The 23,633-nt window shown below is 39.4% G+C and overlaps 1 protein-coding gene and 1 long non-coding RNA gene across 2 annotated transcripts in view; one reads left to right on the top strand and one right to left on the bottom strand.

The window, feature by feature from the left end:
• LOC148736202 (uncharacterized) overlaps positions 1–23,633 on the bottom strand; it is a 54,945-nt gene that overhangs the window by 7,592 nt on the left and 23,720 nt on the right. The gene's annotated exons all lie outside the window — the stretch shown is intronic.
• Positions 1,433–2,139, top strand: LOC148736205 (uncharacterized). The gene has a single exon (XM_088755316.1). The coding sequence runs from the start codon at positions 1,717–1,719 to the stop codon at positions 2,134–2,136; it is 420 nt and encodes a 139-aa protein (XP_088611442.1). The 5' UTR covers positions 1,433–1,716; the 3' UTR covers positions 2,137–2,139.

The raw sequence follows: 23,633 nt of genomic DNA, 5'->3' as shown, positions 1-23,633 counted from the left end.
TAGTGAATGTAACCGAGGAAATTACAATTCAACGACTCAAAGTCTCGACACTTCTGTCGAGTGGCTTCATTAGGGGTGATCTGATCGTTGCAACAAGGGGTCCTTTTTATATGCTCACTAATTAGCTGACCTTTTTCTGACGAGGTGCAAATAGGCGTCAGATAGTAAGCGGCCATCATCACGGGTGGAGTTGATATGCCAAGCTTCCAAACAAAGACGCTGGTGGTAGTGGCGATTGAAAGAGCATCAGAAAGCGGTCATCTATTACAAAAAACAAAAATTCGGCTTTGTCGGAGCACACATCCCTAACTAACCATACAATGTAAGCAGCAAATTCAGCATTTATTTGAAAAAGCTTTGCTCTCGAAATGTTTTTGGGTTATTAATACAAATAGATTTGATACTTTATTAGTGGGGATAAATTTTATCTGAGCGGCAACCTCTGAGTCTTTTCAACATTTATGCAAGACTTATTTTTAAGATGAGGCCCGTCTCACGAAAACTCCCTTTTGCCATGACATCTGCACGGAACAAAATCAAAAACAGAGTCAGAGGCAATGAGTCAGGAAAATCACTTGAAAAGAAATCGTGCTTAAAATAAACTAGATGATACCATTCATTCAAACTTATCACTTTTGATTGGTTGTACAGACCTCAGTTTGTGTGAGAATGTTATTCAAAACGTAGAACGAAAGAAGGACTCTATGCCCACCAGTATTCCACCACATGCGGACAGTTTCCTCAATTTTTATCGTTTGTCTACTTTTCAGTTTATTAACATTTTAAAGAGATTTGCAAGCAAGTTTCCAGAAAGTTAAGAAGCTAATTTGACTTAGATTCTATAGAAAAATTCATTACCTAACAAGGGAATTCCGCGTTGAATTGTACACGAAAACCGATATCGCACGAATCTTGAAGCATGAGTGCCATATCGCTTTTTAAATTTAATTTAACGCGGAATTCACGAGTCGGGTAACGGACTTTCCTTGAGTCGCATCATTTAATAGCATTTTTCAAGTTGTGGGTTTACAGTTTGACGACAGCTGTTATGTGCATGTAGATGCGAAAAAATATCACTTAGCCTCATTTTCAATTCGCAATTCCACGGCTGTTTGGAAAACCGTGTTTCATGCTAGTCTTTGGCCCTGTTTACAAGCAGGTAGGGTAACCCTAGTGGTAGGGGTTACCCTGGCAGGAGGGTTACCCTAACACTCCCACATTTCTTCTTTTTTCCATCGACGCGTTTACAAGGCAGCTAAGGTCACCCTAGCACTAGGGTAACGTTAGCTGAGCGCTAGGGTTACCCTAGCGCCAGGGTAACCCTAGCTGCCTTGTAAACGCTCTGCTGGGGATAACTCGCCTACTCGGGACAACTTTTTACTTGTTTCCAGACCCTTTGTACATTGATAACAAACGGTCATCGTGGCGGACCGCTTACACCATGGAGCTGGCTGCGGGGCTAAATGGAGATATACTTTGCCAGAAACCGAAAATATTTCGACTGCAAGGTCGGCGAGTCCTCTCGTATTTCGTTCTTCCACACCCAAGCATGATGATGAGTCAAATCAAACATCCGGACTGGACAAAAGTAATGACACGCAATCTGGCGGGATAGGGAAGAAGCGAAAGCTATGAAATGATTCAGATTTGATCCGGAAAAAGGGCAAAGAGAAGAACAAGACAAAGTGGGTATGGTCCGATGACAAGGTAGAAGAGATGCTCAAGTTTTTGCGAGAGTACAAATCGACCTGTGACTTTCAAGGTGTCGACTTTGAAGCAGATCTGCAGTCACTGTACACCGAAGTGAGACGATGTATGGCGAGTTTGTATCCTGATGACTTTGGAACGCCAAGCCTTACCGAAACGGAAACAAGCATTAAGGATATGGACAAAGAGGAATGCGAAAGTTTCAAATCTCAAAACGATGAGGAAAAGCTGGCAATCAAGAAAGGATATGATAGAGTCAAAGAAAAGATGAAGAACATTCGTCAAGATTACCGGAATGCGGCGAACAAGGGAAGTCGTAGTGGCAGCGGGAAAATTGTTAAGGAAAATTTCGATCTCCTAAATGAAATTTGGGGAGGCTCCCTCGCGACAAGCACAATCCCATTTGGTATTTACGGTGACATGATGTGACGTTGGAACCCTCAGGGCAAGAGAAAGAGGGGTCGTCCCAGGAACTCCTGGAGAAGAGGTGTAGAGTCCCAAATGAGAAACTGGGGCCACACTTGGGCCACTTTAGGAAGATTTGCCCAGGACAGAACCCGATGGAGGACGGAAGTGGTTAATGGCCTATGCTCCAACCGGAGCTAAGGGAATATATATAAATGAAATTTGGGGAGGCTCTCTCGCGACAAGCACAATCCCATTTGGTATTTACGGTGACATGATGGAAGAATCAGTTCAGAATGACAATGACAGTGAAGTTTAAGGTATGTGATCGTTGAGTTGATTTGTAGTCTCCTCAATTAGTGCAGCAGTGCTAATGAATTGACACTTAAATTATAATAATAATAATTATTATTATTATTATTATTGTTATCAATCAGTTCATTTTTTATTTATGATAACAAAATAAAGGAAATCAAATTCATGGTAGAGCTGATTGCTTATAGTAATGTCAACCCCCGTAGACTATGAATGGTATAGCATGTACTGCTGGCAGTTGACATTGGTAACTACCAGCAGGTAAAATGATAATAAGTTGTTGAAGAGGTTATGGTAATATCTTATTATAATATTGCAAATATAAATAGAAACAAATTCAATTTAGTGATTGAAGTAATATATTGAAGTGCTTTTACAAAATCCAGTTCAGTATCTATTGGCAAAGGAAAGAAAAGAAATCAAAAATTTTAGTCTTATGGTAGCTAATATCCTACCTGTTCCACAGGTTTTGTATAATCATTATACAATAAATGAAAAAGACAATAACTCATCATATTGTTACATTCTGTAATTGATAAACTTAATTTATTTATTGACAATGTTTTGGTTTTTGTAACTCTTAGGCATTTTAGAGTCTTCACATTCCCCATCCCCATCTTTTTTCGGTGATGATGATGGTGACGATGAGACAGATAACCTATCAAGTGTCAGTCAAAAAAGTGTGGAAGAAACTAGGTGCTCAGAGGATAATAAAGCTAATGCAAAGGGCAAAGTTAGAGCAAATACAGCTAAAATAGCTCAACTGGTTGACAACAAACGAAAACATATGGTAAGAAACTTGTCTCAGGCACAACGGGATAAAATCCTAATGAGCACTGCTAAAGATGAGGTAGCCATGAAAAAGAATCTTCTGGATGCCTTTGTTCAGTCGAACAAGGCCTTTGAAGCCAAAGATGACTGACTGCCTAACTTCGCTTGGTAGTGATATTGCATCTGCTATGCAAATGGTTGCAATGGCTTTGTCAGGTCAACCACAATCGTTTCCCCTTAACCATAGACAATACATGGGGACACCCAAACCTGGTGTGTTTGGCTCTGGTGTTAGTAACAACTACAGTGGCTCTCAGCCCTCTACTGGTCACCTGTACCGTGGAGATGGAATCCATTCTCGTCAGTTTTCATATGAAGTGGGGTCAGTTCAGCCAGACAGCCATTACAGTTCAGTGAGTCAGAGGGCCTCCTCTGTTACATCTTCTCATAATGAGAATTCAGGACCAGATTCTCAAAGGGACTATTTTGAATTGTGATTCTTATCAGACATTTATTTATTTTGCGTTCCCTAGCTATGGAAAGTGTTGGGTTGTGATATTGATGTTATTATCAAGTTGAGGATTTAGTCTAAATTGTTTAGAATATGCACTGATATATTTGAAAGATTTTATGTGATCAATAATTTGCCTCGTTATTAGGTTATAACAACAGTGACATTTATAACAAAATAAATAGGCAAGTAAAGGTATGGAGAACTTAAAGTTATTGACATTACAGACAACCATAGCATTAACTACCATACAAGCCATAAATACTACATGTATATGATAAACAAAGAACCATGTTTTTCATATTAAAAGCTTATTACCAGGCTGTTTGTCTTCTCTTTTAAACACAATTTCTTTCAACATTTTTTTTGTTTCAAACAAAGAGGTACAATTCAAAAATCCAACACACATGTACAGTTTATGTTAAGTAAATTGTGGCACAACCATTCAAATTATAGACTCTGTAGAGTCTCTTTACCAGCTTTCTGCACACCACATATATTTTTTTCAACACAACTTTTTAGTACAAACAATACTATATTATTGTCTTTCTGTTTATAAATTGTTTTTGTTTTTTAGATAACATCTATTATGAGAGGCTAATTTGTATTACAAATAAGAAAAAGAAGAAAAGAACATTTGTCATTGATGGTGGTATTGCTACACAACACTTTTGTGCTGAATACTTAGTTATGTTACTGCAGTTCAATGCAACATTCACACCATTTTCCCTTAATTCTAGGTAAGCAAATAATTTGCTGTATTGATCATTCCTTTCAGGGTGCAACATAAGTCAATGAGGAATGTGCTCTTTGTACATCAAAGTAATAATATTTCGAATATGTGCACCTTCTGCAGTGTTGAATGCATACAAACGGTCTGGCTCAGTGTCTGGTTGCACTGACCTATCATGAGCAATCTGCCTGGCAGCATCATCATCTTCCACTTGCATGCCATGTTTTTCACAAAAATTATGCAACACGAAACAGGCATATATAACAGTGGGCACAAATGAGAGTCCCAAGTCAACACGCTTATTTAAGATTTGCCACCTAGCTTTAAGCCTTCCAAAGGCAAATTCAATAGGATTTCTGCCACTTCTTAGCATATTGTTAAGAATAACTTCTTCATTTGATCTTGGATTTGGGTACTCCTTCATACAATAGGGCAGAAGGGGATACGCTGGATCTCCAAGTAACAACACTGGCACTTTGTCAAAGCCCGGCAAAATTTCCTTATACAACATAGGAAGTTCACCTTTGCTGAGCATTCTGTTGATTCTTGAGTCGGAAAACACTCGACCATTATGGACAGAACCTGGCCACCTTACATCAACACCTAAGAATGTTCCCTTATAATCGCAAACCGCTTGTACATTCAAACTATGCTTCCTTTTGTAACTGAAGTAATCATGCGGATTCTCCCTAGGTGATAGTATAGGAATGTGTGTTCCATCCACACATCCAAACGCTTGCGGAAAACCAAATTTGTTCTCCATTTTAGACACAAGTTCCATCATCTCTTGTTCTGTGGTTGGCAATTTGATAACATTTGGTCCACACTTGACAGTCAAAACATAGCAAACTTTACGAACAACAACGGACACTGTACAAAGGGCAACTCCAAATGCATTAGCAGTCGTAAGAATAGACCCCTGATCCTTGAGATAGTATAAAGTCATAGCCAATTGTTTTTCCACCGACAATACATCATCTCCGCGTGGACCACGTCTAGGCTCACGAAAAGGCCTAACCTTAGTAACGAGGATCATGAAAACATCCCGATTCATTCTGAAATTTTTCTTCCATTCGCTTTCCTCCATCCTGCCCTGAAATAATTTTCTCCACCATTGATCCGTACGGCCTGATTTTCTTTGAAATCGTCTTCGTCGAATAATTCTCCTTTTTACATGTCGCATTCGAGCGAGTGCTTCATAGTATTCCATGGCCGCGTTTAACATGGCAACTTGCTGTCGCTTTCTAGAAACGAGAAGGTAACACAGCAAAACTCCATGGCACTGATAAGCAGCTATAACTGGCAGCAACGACAGCGGAATCGAAGTAACTGCCAGAACCCTTCCCTTGTCGGCTATTTTGTTTGCAATGCGTGCGGTTACCAAGCATAGGTAAGTCGTCCCGCGTGGTAGGGTAACTCTTCCTGTGAAATTTTGCTTGTAAACCCGGGCTATCTTTGACCCGCCTGCTAGGGTAACCCCAGCACAAGGGTTACCCTCCCTGCTTGTAAACAGGGCCTTTGAACTCCACAGTTTGTACGTGCTCTTGTTGCTCAAATTTCAATATTTACCGGTAACAAACGACTCGCTAATAGTGCGGTATAGTAGTATGAATCCTTTTCTGTGACTCGAATATTTGTTACTCCTGTTTAGCTGAGCTAGATAATTCATCTAATTCAGCCTTTGAGGTGAGGTGAGGTGAGAATCCTCGTTGAGTTGAAGATTCCCACTCCATCCAAGTTATAAACTATACTTGAGTGCATCAATCTATACGAAGAGAGGTCATTGCCATTAAGGTATCTTTAAATAATTTGAATAACAGTTCATATTGTACTTATCGATCGAATATTTCCAGAGAAATGTTATTGCTAACTTTAATAGTAATTCGTAACTTTTTCGTAAATGATCATTTTCTGATACATTAGAAGAGAAACCACTATAAGGAAGTTTGTCATCCATTGCAGAACAACTTGGCGTGACCACAGATAGTTCCGTTCGTGTTTTTCAATTAATTGAATCGATATTAGAGGATTGAATTTCTCTGCCCAAACACCAGGCTAAAATCGTCTCAAAATTTTTCTTTTTTTTTTAATTCAAGGTAAACTCTATGTTAACACAGAAAAGAGAAAAATTCCAGAGATTCTTGTTTTGGGCCTTACTTATATCATCTGCATCCCTTGGGTTGTTGTGCTCATCACTGGGTGTCTAGCGATAATATCATCATCATTATTATATTTGTCAAGAAGCGTCAGCTGTAGCGAAGAGACACTTACTTGATCATCCATCTGATGATAGTTGATCTCTTGGTCGGGGCAGTCTCAGAACCACTGGACATCTACATGTTAGCAACCGTCTGTCATTTGAGGAGGTACAGAGGATACTTTGCGGCACTGAACTTATTAAGCAACACCTTCACTTTTGCTTCGCTTGTAAATCTCGCTGTCATTCATTAGAGCGGGTACATGCAACATTTTATCCATTTAAGCATCCTTTTATTGAGAAATGGGTTTACAGAGTTACAGTTATTGTAACTTGGTTAACATCTACAGCTGCAGTGTTGACTGTGCAACTTATATTAGTAGATGATATCAGAGTTCGCCACACTGCGTATATTTGTTTTTTCTTTATTCTCTTATTTGTAGTTTTTGTTTCTTACATTTCTATTCTCGTCAAATTTTAGTCGTCTTCCACAACGTAACGGCGCAGCAGGTGAAACGGAAAAAAATTGACGACTACATTATTTATATTGACTCATGGATCTTTCCTCATCTTGCTTCCATCAGTACCACTGGGTATTTTGAGTCTTTATCCTCGGTCATTCTAAAACCTTTATTTTCTGTACTGTTATTACACTATTAACTCAATAACAGTGTTATACCAAGCCAACTCTTTGATTAATACTGTAATCTACGCTCTTCGGATGTCTTCAATGGAATAATAATAATAATAATTTGTATCAAACAACAACAAACATATGAAACATATGTATGAACTGCGGTTATGAAACGTATATGTGCACGATCCTTCGCAGTAAAGCACTATTTGAGCAATAGTAATCCCGTATATGTGCACGATCCTTCGCAGTAAAGCACTATTTGAGCAATAACAATCCCGTACAGGCCTGAAATTTTTTCAGGTCTGATTTTCACTATTGCTCAAATAGTGCTTTACTGCGAAGGATCGTGCACATATACGTTTCATAACCGCAGTTCATACATATGTTTCATATGTTTGTTGTTGTTTGATTTATCATCTACGGGTTTATGTCGAATTAATTTGATGGCCTGCTCCCAGTTGGCTTGTTAGCTCAATTGGTAGAGCGCTGCACTAGTATCGCAGAGGTCAGTGGTTCGAATCCCGTACAGGCCTGAAATTTTTTCAGGTCTGATTTTCACTATTGCTCAAATAGTGCTTTACTGCGAAGGATCGTGCACATATACGTAAATAATTTGTATAGCGCAAATTCCATACAATGTTCAAATGCGCTTCATAATAAAATAACACCGTAAACATTAATACAACTATTAAAATAAAATAAAATAAAATAAATACTAGAACTACAAACAAATACTAATGTTATACTAATACTGCTATAATATCGTGTCTAGACTAAGATAAAAATGCTAAACGAAAAAGGTGTGTTTTTAACTTTGACTTAAAAATATCCAATGACCTAGAGTTTCTAACTTCGAATGGTAAAGCATTCCAGAGTTTAGGTGCTGCGCAAGTAAACGACCTGTCACTAAGTGTCACTTTAGATTTGAATCCGGGTTGCTTAAGCAAGAGGGTGTCACAAGAGCCTCTCTGGTTATAGCATGACTGAGACTTTAGAGAAATCAATGAATCCAAGTAAGTGGGAGCTGTGCCATGCAAGATCTTGAAAGTTAACAGAAGAATCTTGAATACAATTCTAGATCGAGTCGGTAACCAATGCAACTTAATAAGAAAAGGTGTTATGTGACAATAACTACACTTATTTTTACATAAGCTCAGATTCCTTTCTTCTTTTCGGGGGGAATATAATACATAACCCCCGAATTAACTGTCTGAAAAGCTGGGTGCGGCTTTTATTGTTTGAAGGGAAGAGCGGGGCTAATGGACCGCTAATTGAAATGCGGGGGGATTATGTATTAATATGCAAGGAGGATAAGTGACTTATTCCCCTTGCATATTAATACATAATCCCCTCGCATTTAAATTACCTGTTCATGAAGAACAAATTTACAGTAAATACAGTGAATTTGGAGGGTGTTCAATCTTATCTTTCTTCTCTATTTCATATGCAAACTTGCTCGGCCAAAACGACAGTTCGAAATTGCACGGTGTCTTTAAAATTCCACTGTTTGGAGCTACCACGAAAGTGTCGCTGTCATTTATTGGTAACGAGTTTCGCTCCGTAGCCCAGTCATCCCAAACTCGTATACCCCATGAGGTTGCCCTTTTAGTGTTTTGTGGTATTCTTCCTTCATTCCTCGCCTGAATTTCCTTGTCGGTTACAGTAGTGATCCCTCGGTCGGAATCTTCTTTTTCTGTAAAAAGGTCGGTCAAAAGATCCTCAGTGCGTGAATTAAAACTATCAACTGCTTTCTCGTTGTCTGCACCCGCAAATGAAGATTCAAAGTTGTTTTCCGAAACCTCAGTTGAGGTGCCGCCACTAAAACTGCTTTGAGTAATAAACAGTTCTGACTCTGAATCACCCAACATTGCTGGCCTGTTCCTAGTATTCACTACGAACAAGACGAATAGCTAATTCGAAATGCGAATTTAAAAAACTAACATAATTAAAAACCCGATAAACTTGTGAATCCCACTAATGCCAGCATGGAGTGTTGAAAAACAAAACAAACATGAGCATGGGATGGAGGAGGCGTAGGAAAATTATGTCATTTTTTTTTTTTTTTTTGTATGCTTACGTATAGATGGCAGTTCTTTCCCGTTTTTGTTACCTTTTTTTTTTTTTCTCGTGCGCCATAAGTTGTCGACGAAGCCGACCTGCTCATCAGTTCTTTTCTTTACCAAGCAATACCTGCATATTAGCTTTTTGACAGCGGTAGAATGATATGATTAGAGAAGCGAAGTATGACATTAACTTATACGGAAAAAATATTTAGTAACAATCCTTAACCTTTGCAATCGATGATTTTCAAATACTTTTGGAAAGAAAAGTAAAAGTTTGGCGCTACTTCTCGGCCAAGTGACTCCTCCGACATTTGGGAATTTCGTTGCGTTCTACAGTCTCGAACTATTCATAAATAATGATAATAATAAAACCCCTCACCACCGCCGAACTTGGAAACGCCATCAACAATATGGAAATAACAAATCTCCAGGCCTTCATGGCCTCACCAACAATTTGTACAAACACTTCTGGCCCCTCACAAAAGTCTTTAATCACTGCTACCAAGAAGGTCACCTAACACGTATACAACAACGCGGGGTCATCTCGCTTGTCGTCAAAAAAGGAGAACGAACCAAACTCAAGAACTAGCGTCCGATTACCCTATTAGATACCAACTATAAAATTCTCACCAAAACACTAGCCACTCGCCTCACATCTGTACCGCACTCCATTATCCACTCGGACCAAACCACCTGCATCTCTGGCCGAACAATAAATGATAATTTCAGCTTTCTCCACGATATCATCTCCTACGCCAACGATACTAACACACCGCTCGCACTGATCTCTATCGACCAAATGAAAGCATTCGACCGCATCTCGCACGCCTTCCTATTCTCTACCCTTCAACACTTTGGCTTTGGCCCCAACTTCATTCACTAGATTAAAACTATTTACACCTCTGTCTCAAGCTCCATAAACGTCAATGGCTGGTTAACATCCTTCATGCCCCTCGAAAGAGGCCTTCGTCAGGGATGTGCATTTTCCGTGCCCCTATATGTTCTTACAGCAGAATACTCGCTATACAGATCCGAAACAATCCCAACATCTAAGGCCTCACCCCACCTGGCTCACGCACCCAAGTCAAATTAACACAATAGGCTGACGACACTACATTCACCCTGAAAGACGACAGCTTGGAAACACAGAGATCTCAGCTTCAAAGGCAAAGCAATAGTCATCAATGGTCTACTTACCGCAACCCTGGTATACTGTCAGTTCCGTCCATTTACCTCCCTGGGAAATATCACAAATTGAAAATGAAATCTTCAACTTCTTCTGGGACTCAAAAACACCCCTCACCACCCGAGATACCCTCTCCCTCCCTCTTTCCGAAGGAGGTTTCAACATCCACCGCGTCCAACGAAAACTCTATGCTCTCCGCCTCAACACAATTCGCCGCCTCCTCTCTCCAGAACCGGCGCCCTGGAAATACTTTAGGGCCTACTTTTTCTGCGAGGAGAAGGTGTTTGTTAACATCGAAGAAGCAAGTGGCTTTTGGAAGGAATTATGGGAAGGGAATGGAACTGGAAACGGTAGCGCGGAATGGCTGCATGACTTGAGAGCTATTATTCACGATCGCGTCCCTCCTTCAGTGGAGGAGGCCTGGGATCTAGTTAGAGGTGATTCTAACCGCCTCCCGGTTAGCTCAATGGATAGAGCGCAGGACTGATGTGCGGGAGGTCGAGGGTTCGAGCCCCGGCCGGACCAACACTCAGGATCTTAAAATAATTGAGAAGAATTTGCCCCCTTTCTATAACATCAAGAAATGGTTAGATATTCTAGTCTTCTCGGATAGGGACGAATAAATGGAGTTCCCGTCTCCTGCAGGGTTGGGTAGGAGACGTTAACTTCCCACACACGAGATTACTGTGTGATGGATGTCCTCCCCTGGGTGGGATGGGTGGGAAGGTGAGATCGATAGACTGAAGCGGCTACCAGAGGCGCCTGATATGCTGACGTCTGTTCTCAACCTTACACTGCACCCGTAATTCAGCCTTAATTAGGCTGCAAGCGGTCAGAAATACTATATTATTATTATTATCATTATTATTATTATTATTATTATTATTGTTATTGTTATTATTATTATTATTATTATTATCATCATTATTATTATTATTAAGTGAGGCTGCAAATGTTTTAGCGTGGAAGATGAACTGGCGCGCAACTGGACCGGATTGTATCGCCAATTTTTGTTGGAAACGTGCCCAAGCGCTGCATGAGGGTGTTATTTCGTCATTCCGTTTGATCTACGAGTATAAGGAAGAGTATCCAGCATGGTTTTGTGAAGGGAAGACAACGTTAATCCCAAACCCGGAGAGTTTACCAGTGACAACCAACGACCCATCACTTGTCTAAACATGCATTATAAGTGGTTCACTTCGTGTCTGTTTGCAATAACAAACCAGCATCTGGAGGAGAACGATTTAATGGAGGGTGCGCAGAGAAGGGCACGTGCAGGATGCAGTGGAACAACAGACAACCTATTGATCGATCGAACAATTGCGTTAGATTGTCATAGGAGGAGGCGGAATTTGAGCGTGGCCTGGATTGACGTAAAAAAGGCGTACGATTCTGCAGATCATAGCTGGTTGAGTGGGGTGATGACGTTGCACAGGTTTCCCACATGGTTGTGTTAAGTCATTGCTAAACTGTGTAAGAGTTGGAACACCAAGGTAGTGGCGACCACAAGGGATGGGAGAAAGACCTCCGAAAGGACAAAGTTCAACAGAAGGTTACCACAGGGGGATGCATTGTGCCTGAGGCTGTTCCCCGTATGCTTAAGAACCAGTTATTTCCAGCCATGCAGTCAGCATACCGCAAATACTGCTCCACCGAAACTGCTTTACTAAAAGTCTCAAATGACATCCTAAGAGCTGTAGATCAAAAAGAAGAAGTAGTACTTGTTTTGCTAGACCTTTCCGCTGCGTTCGACACGATCGACCACAACATATTACTTGAGAGAATGGAGAAACGTTTCGGATTTGGAGGTATCGCACTCAAATGGTTCAAATCATACCTAGAACATTGTGTTCAGTCAGTGAAGATCAAACACTCTATCTCTAAGCCTCGACATATCTCTTACGGTGTACCCCAGAGAACAGTACTTGGTCCACTACTCTTTCTAATGTATACCTCGCCTACAGAAGACATTGTTGCTGAACATGGCCTAAACTGTATGATATATGCTGATGATTCCCAACTTTACATAAAGATAAACTCCTCTGACAGAATGCTGGGCATGGAAAGATTGAAATCATGTGTTAATGCAATCATGGAGTGGGCCAAGAAAAACAGATTGCAGTGCAACCCTTCAAAAACAGAAATAATTCATTTCCTCTCACGCTTCTCAAAAAATCCTCCTTTCTGTAATATCAATATTGGAGATGATATCATTAATTTATCTAATACTGTCCGAGACCTAGGCGTCATGCTTGATTCTGTGATGAACTTACGCTCGCATATAAATTCCATCTGTAAATCGTCGTCTCTAGCAATCAGAAATATTGGTCGCGTTCGTAAATACCTCTCGACGCAGCAAAATGAAAGATTGATACACGCCTTCATCTCATCGAGACTTGATTACTGTAATAGCCTATTGTACGGTCTACCGATTTGTGACATCGAAAAATTCCAACGGATCCAAACCACAGCTGCCCGCTTGTTAGTCGGTGCTAAATCAAGAGACAGTATAACACCTATACTTATGAAACTTCATTGGCTCCCGTTCACAAAACGAATTCAATTCAAGATACTGTTGATAACATACAAAGCACTAAATTACATGGCTCTAACCTATCTTGTTGAACTTCTTAGTCGATATATTCCAGCACGAAACCTCCGTTCATCAAACATGAATCTACTTGAGGTCCCAACAATTCGAACTAAAACGTATGGGCAAAGAGCATACTCCTACGCTGCACCGTATTTGTGGAATCAACTACCTGAATGCATAAAAAACGCCTAATCTGTTGACTCCTTTAAACGCTTATTGAAAACTTATCTTTTCAAAAATTAAGCCACCAGATTTTTTTTTTTTTTTGATATCGTACGTTGTCAAATATATGTATAACACGTAATAATTCATTAGTTTAGATAGAGTAGCGTAAAATTACATGTATAGGATTTTTATCGAAATTTTGTTAATTGTAATTGTAAAGCGCATAGAGTTCAATTTTAATGCGCTATATAAGAACATATTATTAAATTAAATTGAACCCAGTTGCATGAAAGATCAGAGCCGCTGAAGGATACCGGATGTCCAAACCTATTAACAGCAAGGTTACGGGACTGTTGTATATTGATGATCTCAAGATCTTCGCTGCATCAGAGAGTAAGCTTGAACGGGTTATGAGGATGTTTAAGTCATCTATGGAACCTATAGAAGTGTGCGGTGGCCCATGGGAAAAGGGGGATACAAGTGACTGTTGTCTCAGGGAGGAGAGTTGCGGAGTCGACCAGAATACCATGTCTTGATGATGGTGAGCGGTACAAGTTCCTTGGATTACTTAAGATTATTAGGCAAGAGGACAAGTTGGTCCTGGAGTGTGCAGCAAAAGAGTATCTCAGACAATTGTCAGTTATTTGGACAAGTTCCCTGTCCGATTATAATCGGGTGGCAGCATCAAATCAGTTTCCATTGCCTGTTCTTGGATATCTTATGTGGACGCAACAATGGCTGGTGATGGAACTTAAGCAGATCGATAGGGTAGTGCGCAAGATTGTTGTCGAGAGCAGGGGTAGACACTCATGTAATTCGAAAGAATTGTTGTATATGCCAAGATGTAAAGGAGGGCGGGGATTGCGTTCTGTCGAAATGGAGTACAAAGCCACAAAAATCAAGGGTGCAGCCAGACTCCATGGAAATGAAGATCGTGCACTGGGAATGGTACGGGAGTTTGAAGAGCAAGCGGCAAGGATGGGGCGTAGATCCAATTTTAAAGAAGCGGCTAAGTGCACGGAGGAGTTGGGGCTGGAGTTGGATTTGGAACAGCGCAAGGGATTAAGAAGGAGGTGCGGATACTGCTACAAGACCGTGGAATAGTATACCTATTGAAATTAGGAAACTAGATTCTATAGCATGTTTTAAAAAGAACATGTTTGCCAAGATTTTTAAGAAACAACAATGTTTGCATCATTTTACTATTTAATAATATCTTCTTAATTGAATCTTGTCATATTTTAAATGCTTATTTTAAATGTTTACATATTTTAGCTTACATAGTTATCTGATTGTATATAGTTGCGTAATCTGTGAGGGCCACAAGTTTATTAGCCTCTGGCTATTAAGTGCTACCCTCTTTAAATAAAGGCTTTCATTCATTCATTCAGAAGTGCCAAATTGAGAAGTTAGAGGATGAGATCAGAAACCAATGATGGCAACGGCATCTAGTGACTACCAGGCTAGAGGATGAGAGTTTGAGTGCCGATGGGTGTTTCTGGTGGCTCACAGAGTGGAAGAACTGCCCATCACACACAATTGCTGGACTCGTCGAGCTATACGAGCAGCTCTTGCCAGCGCGAGTATACATGAGTCAGAAGATCCACACAAGCGGGGAAGGTGAGGTGGGGTGCAGATTATGTGGTAAGGCTCCAGAGAGCGTGGCTCATATCTTGTCAGGATGTAGTGCGCTGGCCCAGAGCAAGTATCTCTCTAGATACGACGCAGCACTGAAGGTACTGTTTTACGAACTGTTGTATGATGAGGGAGTTATAGACAAGATACCACCCCGGTACTCACCCGACAGACCCAAGTCTGTGTACGAGTCAGAGAATGTTAAAGCTTGTTGGGATGTCCCTATATATGCTGATCAACAAGAGGTCAGATGCAATAGGGTGGATACACGCATTGTAAATCATATCAGTGCGAGAGAGTTGTGATGCTGGAAATGAACTGCCCGTGGGTCAACAATCGGACAAGAAAGGATGAAGAGAAGACACTGAAGTACGGACCCGTGCGCTGGGAACTAAGGCAGCAGTTCCCACGCTACGAAGTGAAGCAGTATAACATCATAATGGATGCCCTCGGGGGGTGGTCACGGGAGCTGAATGTCATGATGCGCGAGTTGGTGGGAGGCAGAAGCACAGACGTACTGCGAAACTTGGGTTTACAACGCGAACATAAAACGAATTAACTAAAGACACCAGTTTTGATGAGAAATAATGTGAATCGTTTTATCTACTTTTTAAATAGATGCAGATATTTCCCGCGCGCTTACATAACCATTCCTTTGGCTGCGCACCTGGCGTCTTGATGGAGACAGCAGCACAGTGGCGAAGCCTTGAGCAGGTTCTCAATTTTTTCCCTCGGGCTCTTGTTCGAAAAACTGTCGTAACTACCGTTTTTCGCGGGGAGTTATCAGGCACGAAGAAAAATTCAAAGTATTTTTACAAAGACTTCCTTTTAGGGTTTGCTAAAAGCGAATGTAACATTACGAGAAACCATCCCATCTTTTTAATAAACATGAATTATTTACCTAATTAGCTGTTTTACTTACAACATCTGAAAGCTTGCTTCCATTACTAATAATAAACCGTCATAGATTTGACGCTATACATAAACATATTGACATAGAGAAGTCCATCAGAACGTCAACTTCCCATCTTTTTCAGCAATTGCGTAGGAATTATTTTAAAATGAAGTTTTTCTCACGCAAGAGCTGCTTGCTATGACGTCTGTACGGAACAAACCGAAACAAGAGTCAATGGCTATGAGTCGGGGAGTCATCATTAAAATAATCACTTGTGAATGATTATCTAATCCTCAATTTGCGTGAGAATAATTTATAGTTCCACCTGACCACGCTCTCCTCACGAAAGAAGGACGATCCTCCTACCAGTATTCCGCCCCAGGATGATAGTTTGCTCAATTCTCATTAGCAGTCTGCCTTTCAGCATATTAACATTTTAAGGAGATTTGTATTTGTCTTTCTAGAAAGTCAAGGAGTCTAATGTCGGCTTATTAATGTACAAGGCAGCTCAAGGATCGACTTTGAACATAAAGGATAATTGTAAAATGTTTTGATAACTGTGTTTTGTACAATTCCTCGAACTCCATAGTTTGTGTATGCTCTGTTCTTCAGTTTTCAATATTTACCTATATTATTAAGTGGTCCCTAGTGCCGAAGTTGTCACATTCATAGGACATTTAGCGCGAGATTGTCACTCCATCCAAGCTATAAACTTCCCTGTTAAAACAGTACTACTAATAAAACAATACTTCGCAGATTAACACACTGATGGCGTGAGGGTTTACGTTGTTAATGCTTTATAAGTGCTCTGTTACTTAAATTTCAATATTTACTCATAGAAAACGACGCAGTTATGTTCCGGCTTAGAGATATGATTCCTTATCCATGGCTCGACTATTTGTTATTCCTGTTCAGCTGCGCCGGATAGTTCATTCAAATCAGCCTTTAAAAAGCAGTTATTGGTACTAAGTGTGTCATATTTAGATAATCCTCGCTGAGTTGAAGATTGTCACTCCATCCAAACTCTGAACTTTGCTTACGAACATCAATCTATTAGAACAACGTTCATTGCCGTTAAGGTATGTTTAAAGAAATTTTAAGAGTCGGGATAAGTTGAAACACCTAGGAATAGATAAAAAAAACTTTGATGGAAACTTATTGAGCCATTGCAGAGCAACTTAGCATGATCGTAGACTATTCCATATTTCTTAACTGATTGAGCCGAAATTGGAGGATTGAGTTTCTTTTCCCAAAACCCTAGGCTGGTTGAGTCTGAATCCGTCCGGAGAGTTGTCTTTTATGCAAGGTAAATATTATGATAACATGTGAAAATATAAAGCCCAGGTGATTTGTCTCAGACTTTCGTATCTGTGTATGCCAAGAGCTTATGTAATCGTTCGTGTAGGTAAAACAATCTTATTAGATATTTTTCCTTCACTCTCTATTTAGATCGAACAATTTAGCCCCTCGCAAGGCTGTTTCACGGAAAGTCAACGAAAATATTTTTTATCATTATACATAATCAGAATGCAACAGAGGAAAATTACAAAATGAATTCCTCCATGCCATTTTACATCTATATATATATATATTCCTAGTAAATTTATTCAACAATCATTTATGAAGTGAATCTCTTTATTATAGATTATTGGACAGGTTACAAACACCAGCTGTGCGAGAATTAAATGCCTAACGACACTATCAACCGCACACTTGGCGACACTAGCCCTTCGCTGTTTCTTGAATCCGAAAGCACCCCGTGGCTTGTTATGTTCATCACTGAAATGTCTGGCCACAATCATCTTTAATATCATCATTATCATTGTATTTGTGGAGCAGCGCCAGCTAAAGCGCCGAAGTGCTTACTTGATCATCCATCTGACTATAGTCGATCTCTTAGTCTGTGCAGTCTCAAGGCCAATTTATATTATTAGTGGCCGGGCTAGGAGGCTTATGTCATCTATAGGAATTAGATTTTACCAGTGATAGCCATCCAGCACTGCTTTACATGTCAATGCGGCACTTTCCTTTTGCTTCCCTCCTCAATCTCGCAGTCATTTAATTAGAGAGGGTACACGCAACATTCTGCCCATTCAGGCATCCATTGATTAAAAAATGGGTTTATGGAGTTATAATAATTGTAATTTGGCTTACAAATACCAATGTAGCGCTGATAGAAGGAGCCACAAGCAGTGACATTGTGTATTTTACATCTTTTCTTTTCATTCTTTTCATCATTTCTGTGTCTTACTTTTCTATTTCATCGAAGTCCACTTAAGTTGCTCTTTACCACGCCATGGCGCAGTGGCTGCGAGGGAAAGAAAATTGACGAGTATCTTGTTCATTGTGACTTTTGCCTCTTTATTCACTTGGTTTCCATCAGTTATACAGACCGGGATTTTTATTTTTAATTTTCAGTTATTCAACAACTCTTTTTGGTGGCCATACTTTGGAAACATACTGGAGGCATTATACCTGGCCAACTCGCTAATAAACCCCATAATCTACGCCATGCGGAAGCCAGAATTAAGACAAGGAAGAAAAATAATTGTATTCCGCAGAACTCCAAACCACTGAAGCCCGTTGGATATACCTTTACGTAATTTTTAGAAATTTTTTTTCTTGCGAAATTTCTTGGACTAACAGAAGTTATTAACATATAACTTCTCCTAGTGGGATCATTACCCTGTTCCACAGTCAAACGATTATTGGAAAAAAAAAAACCGCCATAGGCTGTTTTCTCGTGAGATAAGGCCAAATTCTCTTTGCTCCTTACAAGTAGATCATTTCAGCGGGAGAAAAGAGTTACTTGACAGACCTTGAAAATTCAAGGGTAATGACTCTTAGTAGAGGTAATCACATGGTTTCTCGTGCAATTTGGAATACATAAGCACCAGCTGGAGCTCCTGACCCGAGCGAATTTTTCAAAGACTATCAAAATTGCATGAGCTCGTAGACCGTGTGCAATTTTTAGTCTTTGAAAAAATTTACAAGTGCTTAATTATTTTAAATTGCACGAGAAAAATCGTGTGATTATTTGTTAATAATATACATGAGAAAATACCAGGTAACTTATCATAATTATGCAGAAGAAAAGCGCGCGCATCACGTGCAAAAATAATTTATTCAAACCCTACAAATGACATTGTGGGTTCGATCAAAACAACTGCATGCGATCAAAACAATAAAATAAAATGAAATTTTCGCATCTAATTTAAGGCGCAAAAAAATTAAAAAGTTCGGCTGAACAGTTCAAGGCATTGTACAGTGAGTTTGGTAATTATGTGAGCTTCTTTGCTTATTGACCAATCAGAATGTCTGGTTTGTTACTTTCTTTGCACTGGATTAACCCTCTTCTGCACTGAATTAACTCTCCTCTGCACTGAATTACCTGAAAACTGCAGTAACTAAGTAACTTTTTCATGCGTATTATTAATTCAGTAAATGCCTAACCACTACTACACTGCAAACTTCTACAAAAGTTAGACATGTATTGGGAACTACGAGAAAAAAAAAGGCTTCAGAACAAAAATTCGATTTGTTTTGAGCATTTTTCCGTTCAAAATTTTAGGTTATTCAATTAAACCCATACTCCGTGCATGGTCTTTTAAATTTTTGAGGATTGAGATCATCCTTTCATAATTAAGCTAAAGAAGATATCTCAATCAAGCTAGTCCCGCTAGCTCTTTCCAAGAATGATATCGGTCCTAGATTCAATTTGCAATCAATATTTCTCTTGCATTGGAGCGAGATTATTTTAATACGCGAATAGATTGGTGCTTTTAGAGACTGATTATAATGTGAGATCGGGTTCAAATAGATCACAGGAGTCAATCAAAGCAGAGGAAGTATATTGAAAAGTTAAAGAAGATAATCGTTTTAAAGAGTCAAAATTTTATGCTGTTGAATTATTACAATAAACTAAATCGGGAAGAAGGCAGGTCATCACTTGTTACCAGTCATCACGACACACTCATTTAACTTTAGAAGTCGTTTTTAAGAAAACGCCCTTTCGACGGTCTGTCTTCTTAAGAACAAGGGGAAGAACGCTACCTCAAGATGATAGCTTTCTTAATTCTCATGAACTATCTACCCCTCTTAGTAATAAAGTGTACTCTCACTGCCTTCCAACCCCCTCCCCCCTACAGTACGGAGTTGTTGACATATCCTTCCCAAGGGCATAATATAATGAGAATTAATTAAAGCTTCTGCTAATATTTCGTTATGTATGTTAAAATATTTGGTAGCCATAATCTATCGGTCCTATATTGCTCTGCTACTCGCAGTCACTTACGTAATAGTTATACTAAGATTTGGAGGTGTTGAAAATTATCAGCAAAATATTGAAATAAAATATTTAGAATACTTTGCCTTTAATAGTCTTGAGTTTATTTGTTTGTTTCTTATTTTTATCAACTCTTCTACCTCTATTCTTTGGTCGTAATCGAACAGTTCGAAAGGGACTTTCTCAGAGCCATTGCAAAATCATTATTTCTCTATAGTTTATTCCGATGGACGATGACTAAAAGAAATAACGAGAAACAATCGACTACGTCTCACGTTCAATTCCCCCCTACATTTCTTTCGTGCTCTAGCCGCTTACCGCATAGTTTACTACAGAACAGAACACATTCAAGACTTCTTTATTTGTTAATTATCGGAATGATACTGAACATGTGCACTGTTAGCTTTAGGAAACCTTAAAAAGATAACTAAATGCAAGGAAACATATCGGCTTTCCTGTAACTGTGGCAAAAATTTACTCATCCAGGATTTTGCAACATGCAAACGTCTTCGTTCAATCAAGGAAACTGGTGCTGAGTCGAGTTGCTCATACCTATCACGACGAACATCACTACCAAAACAATTTTTCTTCGCCTAGAATTAGCCATACAGGTTTCCTTGTTATCGTGTGGGTGCAGTCTTTTAAAATTTTCCTCTTTCTTTATTTAGAGTAGAGAACCATTACTAGTTTGTTAAGACAATTTTCGATCGACTTTGGAAATTTTCCGTTTGGTTGTTTGAGCAAAGTGACAAATTTAGTGGCAAGATGATTAATTTCTCAAAAGATTGTGTTTCATAAGGTACAGCTGTAGCTCACGATTTTCTCCATAACCATTTATTTGGGGATCTGACGTTAATTATATGAAGGTTATGGATCAAAATATACGAGTGAAGGGGGCGTAAGAAAAGTACTAGATTTTCTTTCTTTTTAGCTCACATAGCTGGCAATATTTTTGTATTTTTTTCTAGTGCGTCATGAGTTGTCAAAGTCGTATACATGCTCATTAAATCTTTATTTACCAAGCAACATAAGCGCATTGGCGTATCGACAGGTAGAGTTATTGGAAAAATGAAGCATGCTATTTAGTGCCAAGATGATTAATTTCTCAAAAGATTGTGTTTCATAAGGTACAGCTGTAGCTCACGATTTTCTCCATAACCATTTATTTGGGATCTGACGTTAATAATATGAAGGTTATGGATCAAAATATACGAGTGAAGGAGGCGTAAGAAAAGTACTACATTTTCTTTCTTTTTAGCTCACATAGCTGGCAATATTTTTGCATTTTTTTCTCGTGCGTCATGAGTTGTCAAAGTCGTATACATGCTCATTAAATCTTTATTTACCAAGCAACACAAGCGCATTGGCGTATCGACAGGTAGAGTTATTGGAAAAATGAAGCATGCTATTCACGGTAAAACAGAGTAATTTTGCATTAACAATTCTCAACCTATGACATCGATGACTCCCAGTCAGGGAGTCATCATTAAAATAAACTTGATATTACACAATCTCTTGCGAACGATAATCTAATCCTCAGTTTGCGTGAAAATAATTTATATTTTCACCTAACAAACGCTCCACGAACGAAAGAAGGACGTTCCGTCCTACCAGTATTCCTTTTCCGTGACTCGACTGTTAATTTTCTATGTTCAGCTGTGCTCGATGATATATTTCAATCAGCCTTTATAAAGTGATGCTTAATGACAAAGTTGCCATATTTATTTGAAATTCAGACTGTCACGGCATCCAAGTTATAAACTTCCCTTACGAAAATCAACTTTCCAACTACGAAGAACAGCCACTGCCTTCAAGGTATCTTTAACGAATAATATTTCATTCTTTTTAAGTTTCGTAATTTTTGTTGGTGCTGTTGTTGTATTTTCTTTCGAATATTTTTGTTGCATTGAGAAATTAGACAAAACTACTCTAATGCAAGTTAACTATTCATTACAATTAACTGTAATAGTTAACTTGCATTATTCTAATGCAAGTTAACTATTCATTACAGAGCAATTTTGGCGTGTATGTATACTGTTCCAGGTCATTCAACTGATGGAGCCGACGCAAAAGGATTGATTTGCTCTGCCAGAATACCCAGGCTGGCCAGGTCTCCAAATCGTCTTGAAAATCAGCTCTTTAACCCAAGGTATACGTTTGGTAAGTACTTTGATAACATCTGGTAATAATGGTACCGGAGAGAAAGCCAAAATGATCTGACCTTAGATAATATGATATATGTCGTAAAAATATAATGACAACTGAAAACTTGAAAGAGATCTTTTCAGACAGTAGTAATCGTTTATGTAAAGTGATATTATTCAATGACCAATCTTCAGGCTGTGGGATTGTAATGGGAATACATATGCATATAGCGTCCTTTGCTCACTTTGCCTATTTCGGATTTCGTCGGGTTGATCAGGCGGCATGTCGCTTTGTTTGGGAAGTTCGGTTTGTGGTCTTTAAGTGTTATGAATGCGTCTTTGTTGGCTGTAGCGTCTATCCTGTCATCGATTTGTAGTTTTGTCGCGATGTCTTTGTTTGTTTTATGGATTGCTTGCGTTGTTGTGGGGAGGGCTTTCTTGTAGGATTTTGTTACGTTTTTTTCTAGAAGATCGTTGTATTCTGCGGGTTTAAGTTTGTAGAAGCTAGTAGTTTTGTCTGCTGAGACCAGTAGCTTGGGTTTGTTCTTGATGCGGTTGGTGTCTTCTTTTAGTTTGTTGAGGAAAGGGCTGTTCACCTGCTTGAATTTTACAGACTGTATCATCTTGAGCATGTCGTCCTCAAAGTCCTTTAGTTCTTCGATCGGTGAAGGGTTCTTGGTCGATTTGAAGCCGTAGTTCTCTTTGGATGTGGGTGAGGTGTTAAGATTTAGGAAGAAGTGGGCCTTCCAGCGCATTCTGTTCAAGAATTGGTTGGTTTTTTCGACGAGACGTTGTAAATAGTCGTTGCGCGATGGTAACGGAATATTCTTGGTAGAGTAGCTGAGGTTGAATTTTTCCATGCTGCGGGTTGCCGTAGAGTGCTCAACAAAAACTTGGAGCGGTGTAGAGGGATTAAGCTTGGTGTCCGTGAAACAGTGCTCGATACGAATAGTAGAGCGGGTATAATGTGTGGTAGTCGGAAAAAAACAACTACAGATACATCCCTACAGACCTGTTTCGCCTCCAACAATCTGTCATATACCAAGCTACTATTACACGTAAAGACAACAGCAGGACAGACACATACATCGGGCTCACTGCAAACGACTTATATATATACATCCCCTGATGAGTGGGCGACCACGAAACAGGCTTGTAGGGATGAACTTGTAGTTTACTTGTCTTTTTCCTCCCACAATATATACTTCGCTCTACTTCTATGTATTGAGCACTGTTCTACGAAAATCAAGTCACACTTTATACATATATATATACATAACTAACTGCAGACAGTATTGTTTCGGCCTTCTGGGCCTCATCAGTGCAGTGCTGATGCTAGGATTGGGGAGAACCGACACGGTCACCCCAAACGACCCAACCATTGTGGTATC

The sequence above is a fragment of the Stylophora pistillata genome, chromosome 3 (genome assembly GCF_964205215.1).
Source record: "Stylophora pistillata chromosome 3, jaStyPist1.2, whole genome shotgun sequence".
Lineage (NCBI taxonomy): Eukaryota > Metazoa > Cnidaria > Anthozoa > Scleractinia > Pocilloporidae > Stylophora > Stylophora pistillata.
The sequence above is the reverse complement of the archived record's forward strand: the minus strand, read 5'-3'. Positions and strand labels throughout refer to the sequence as shown.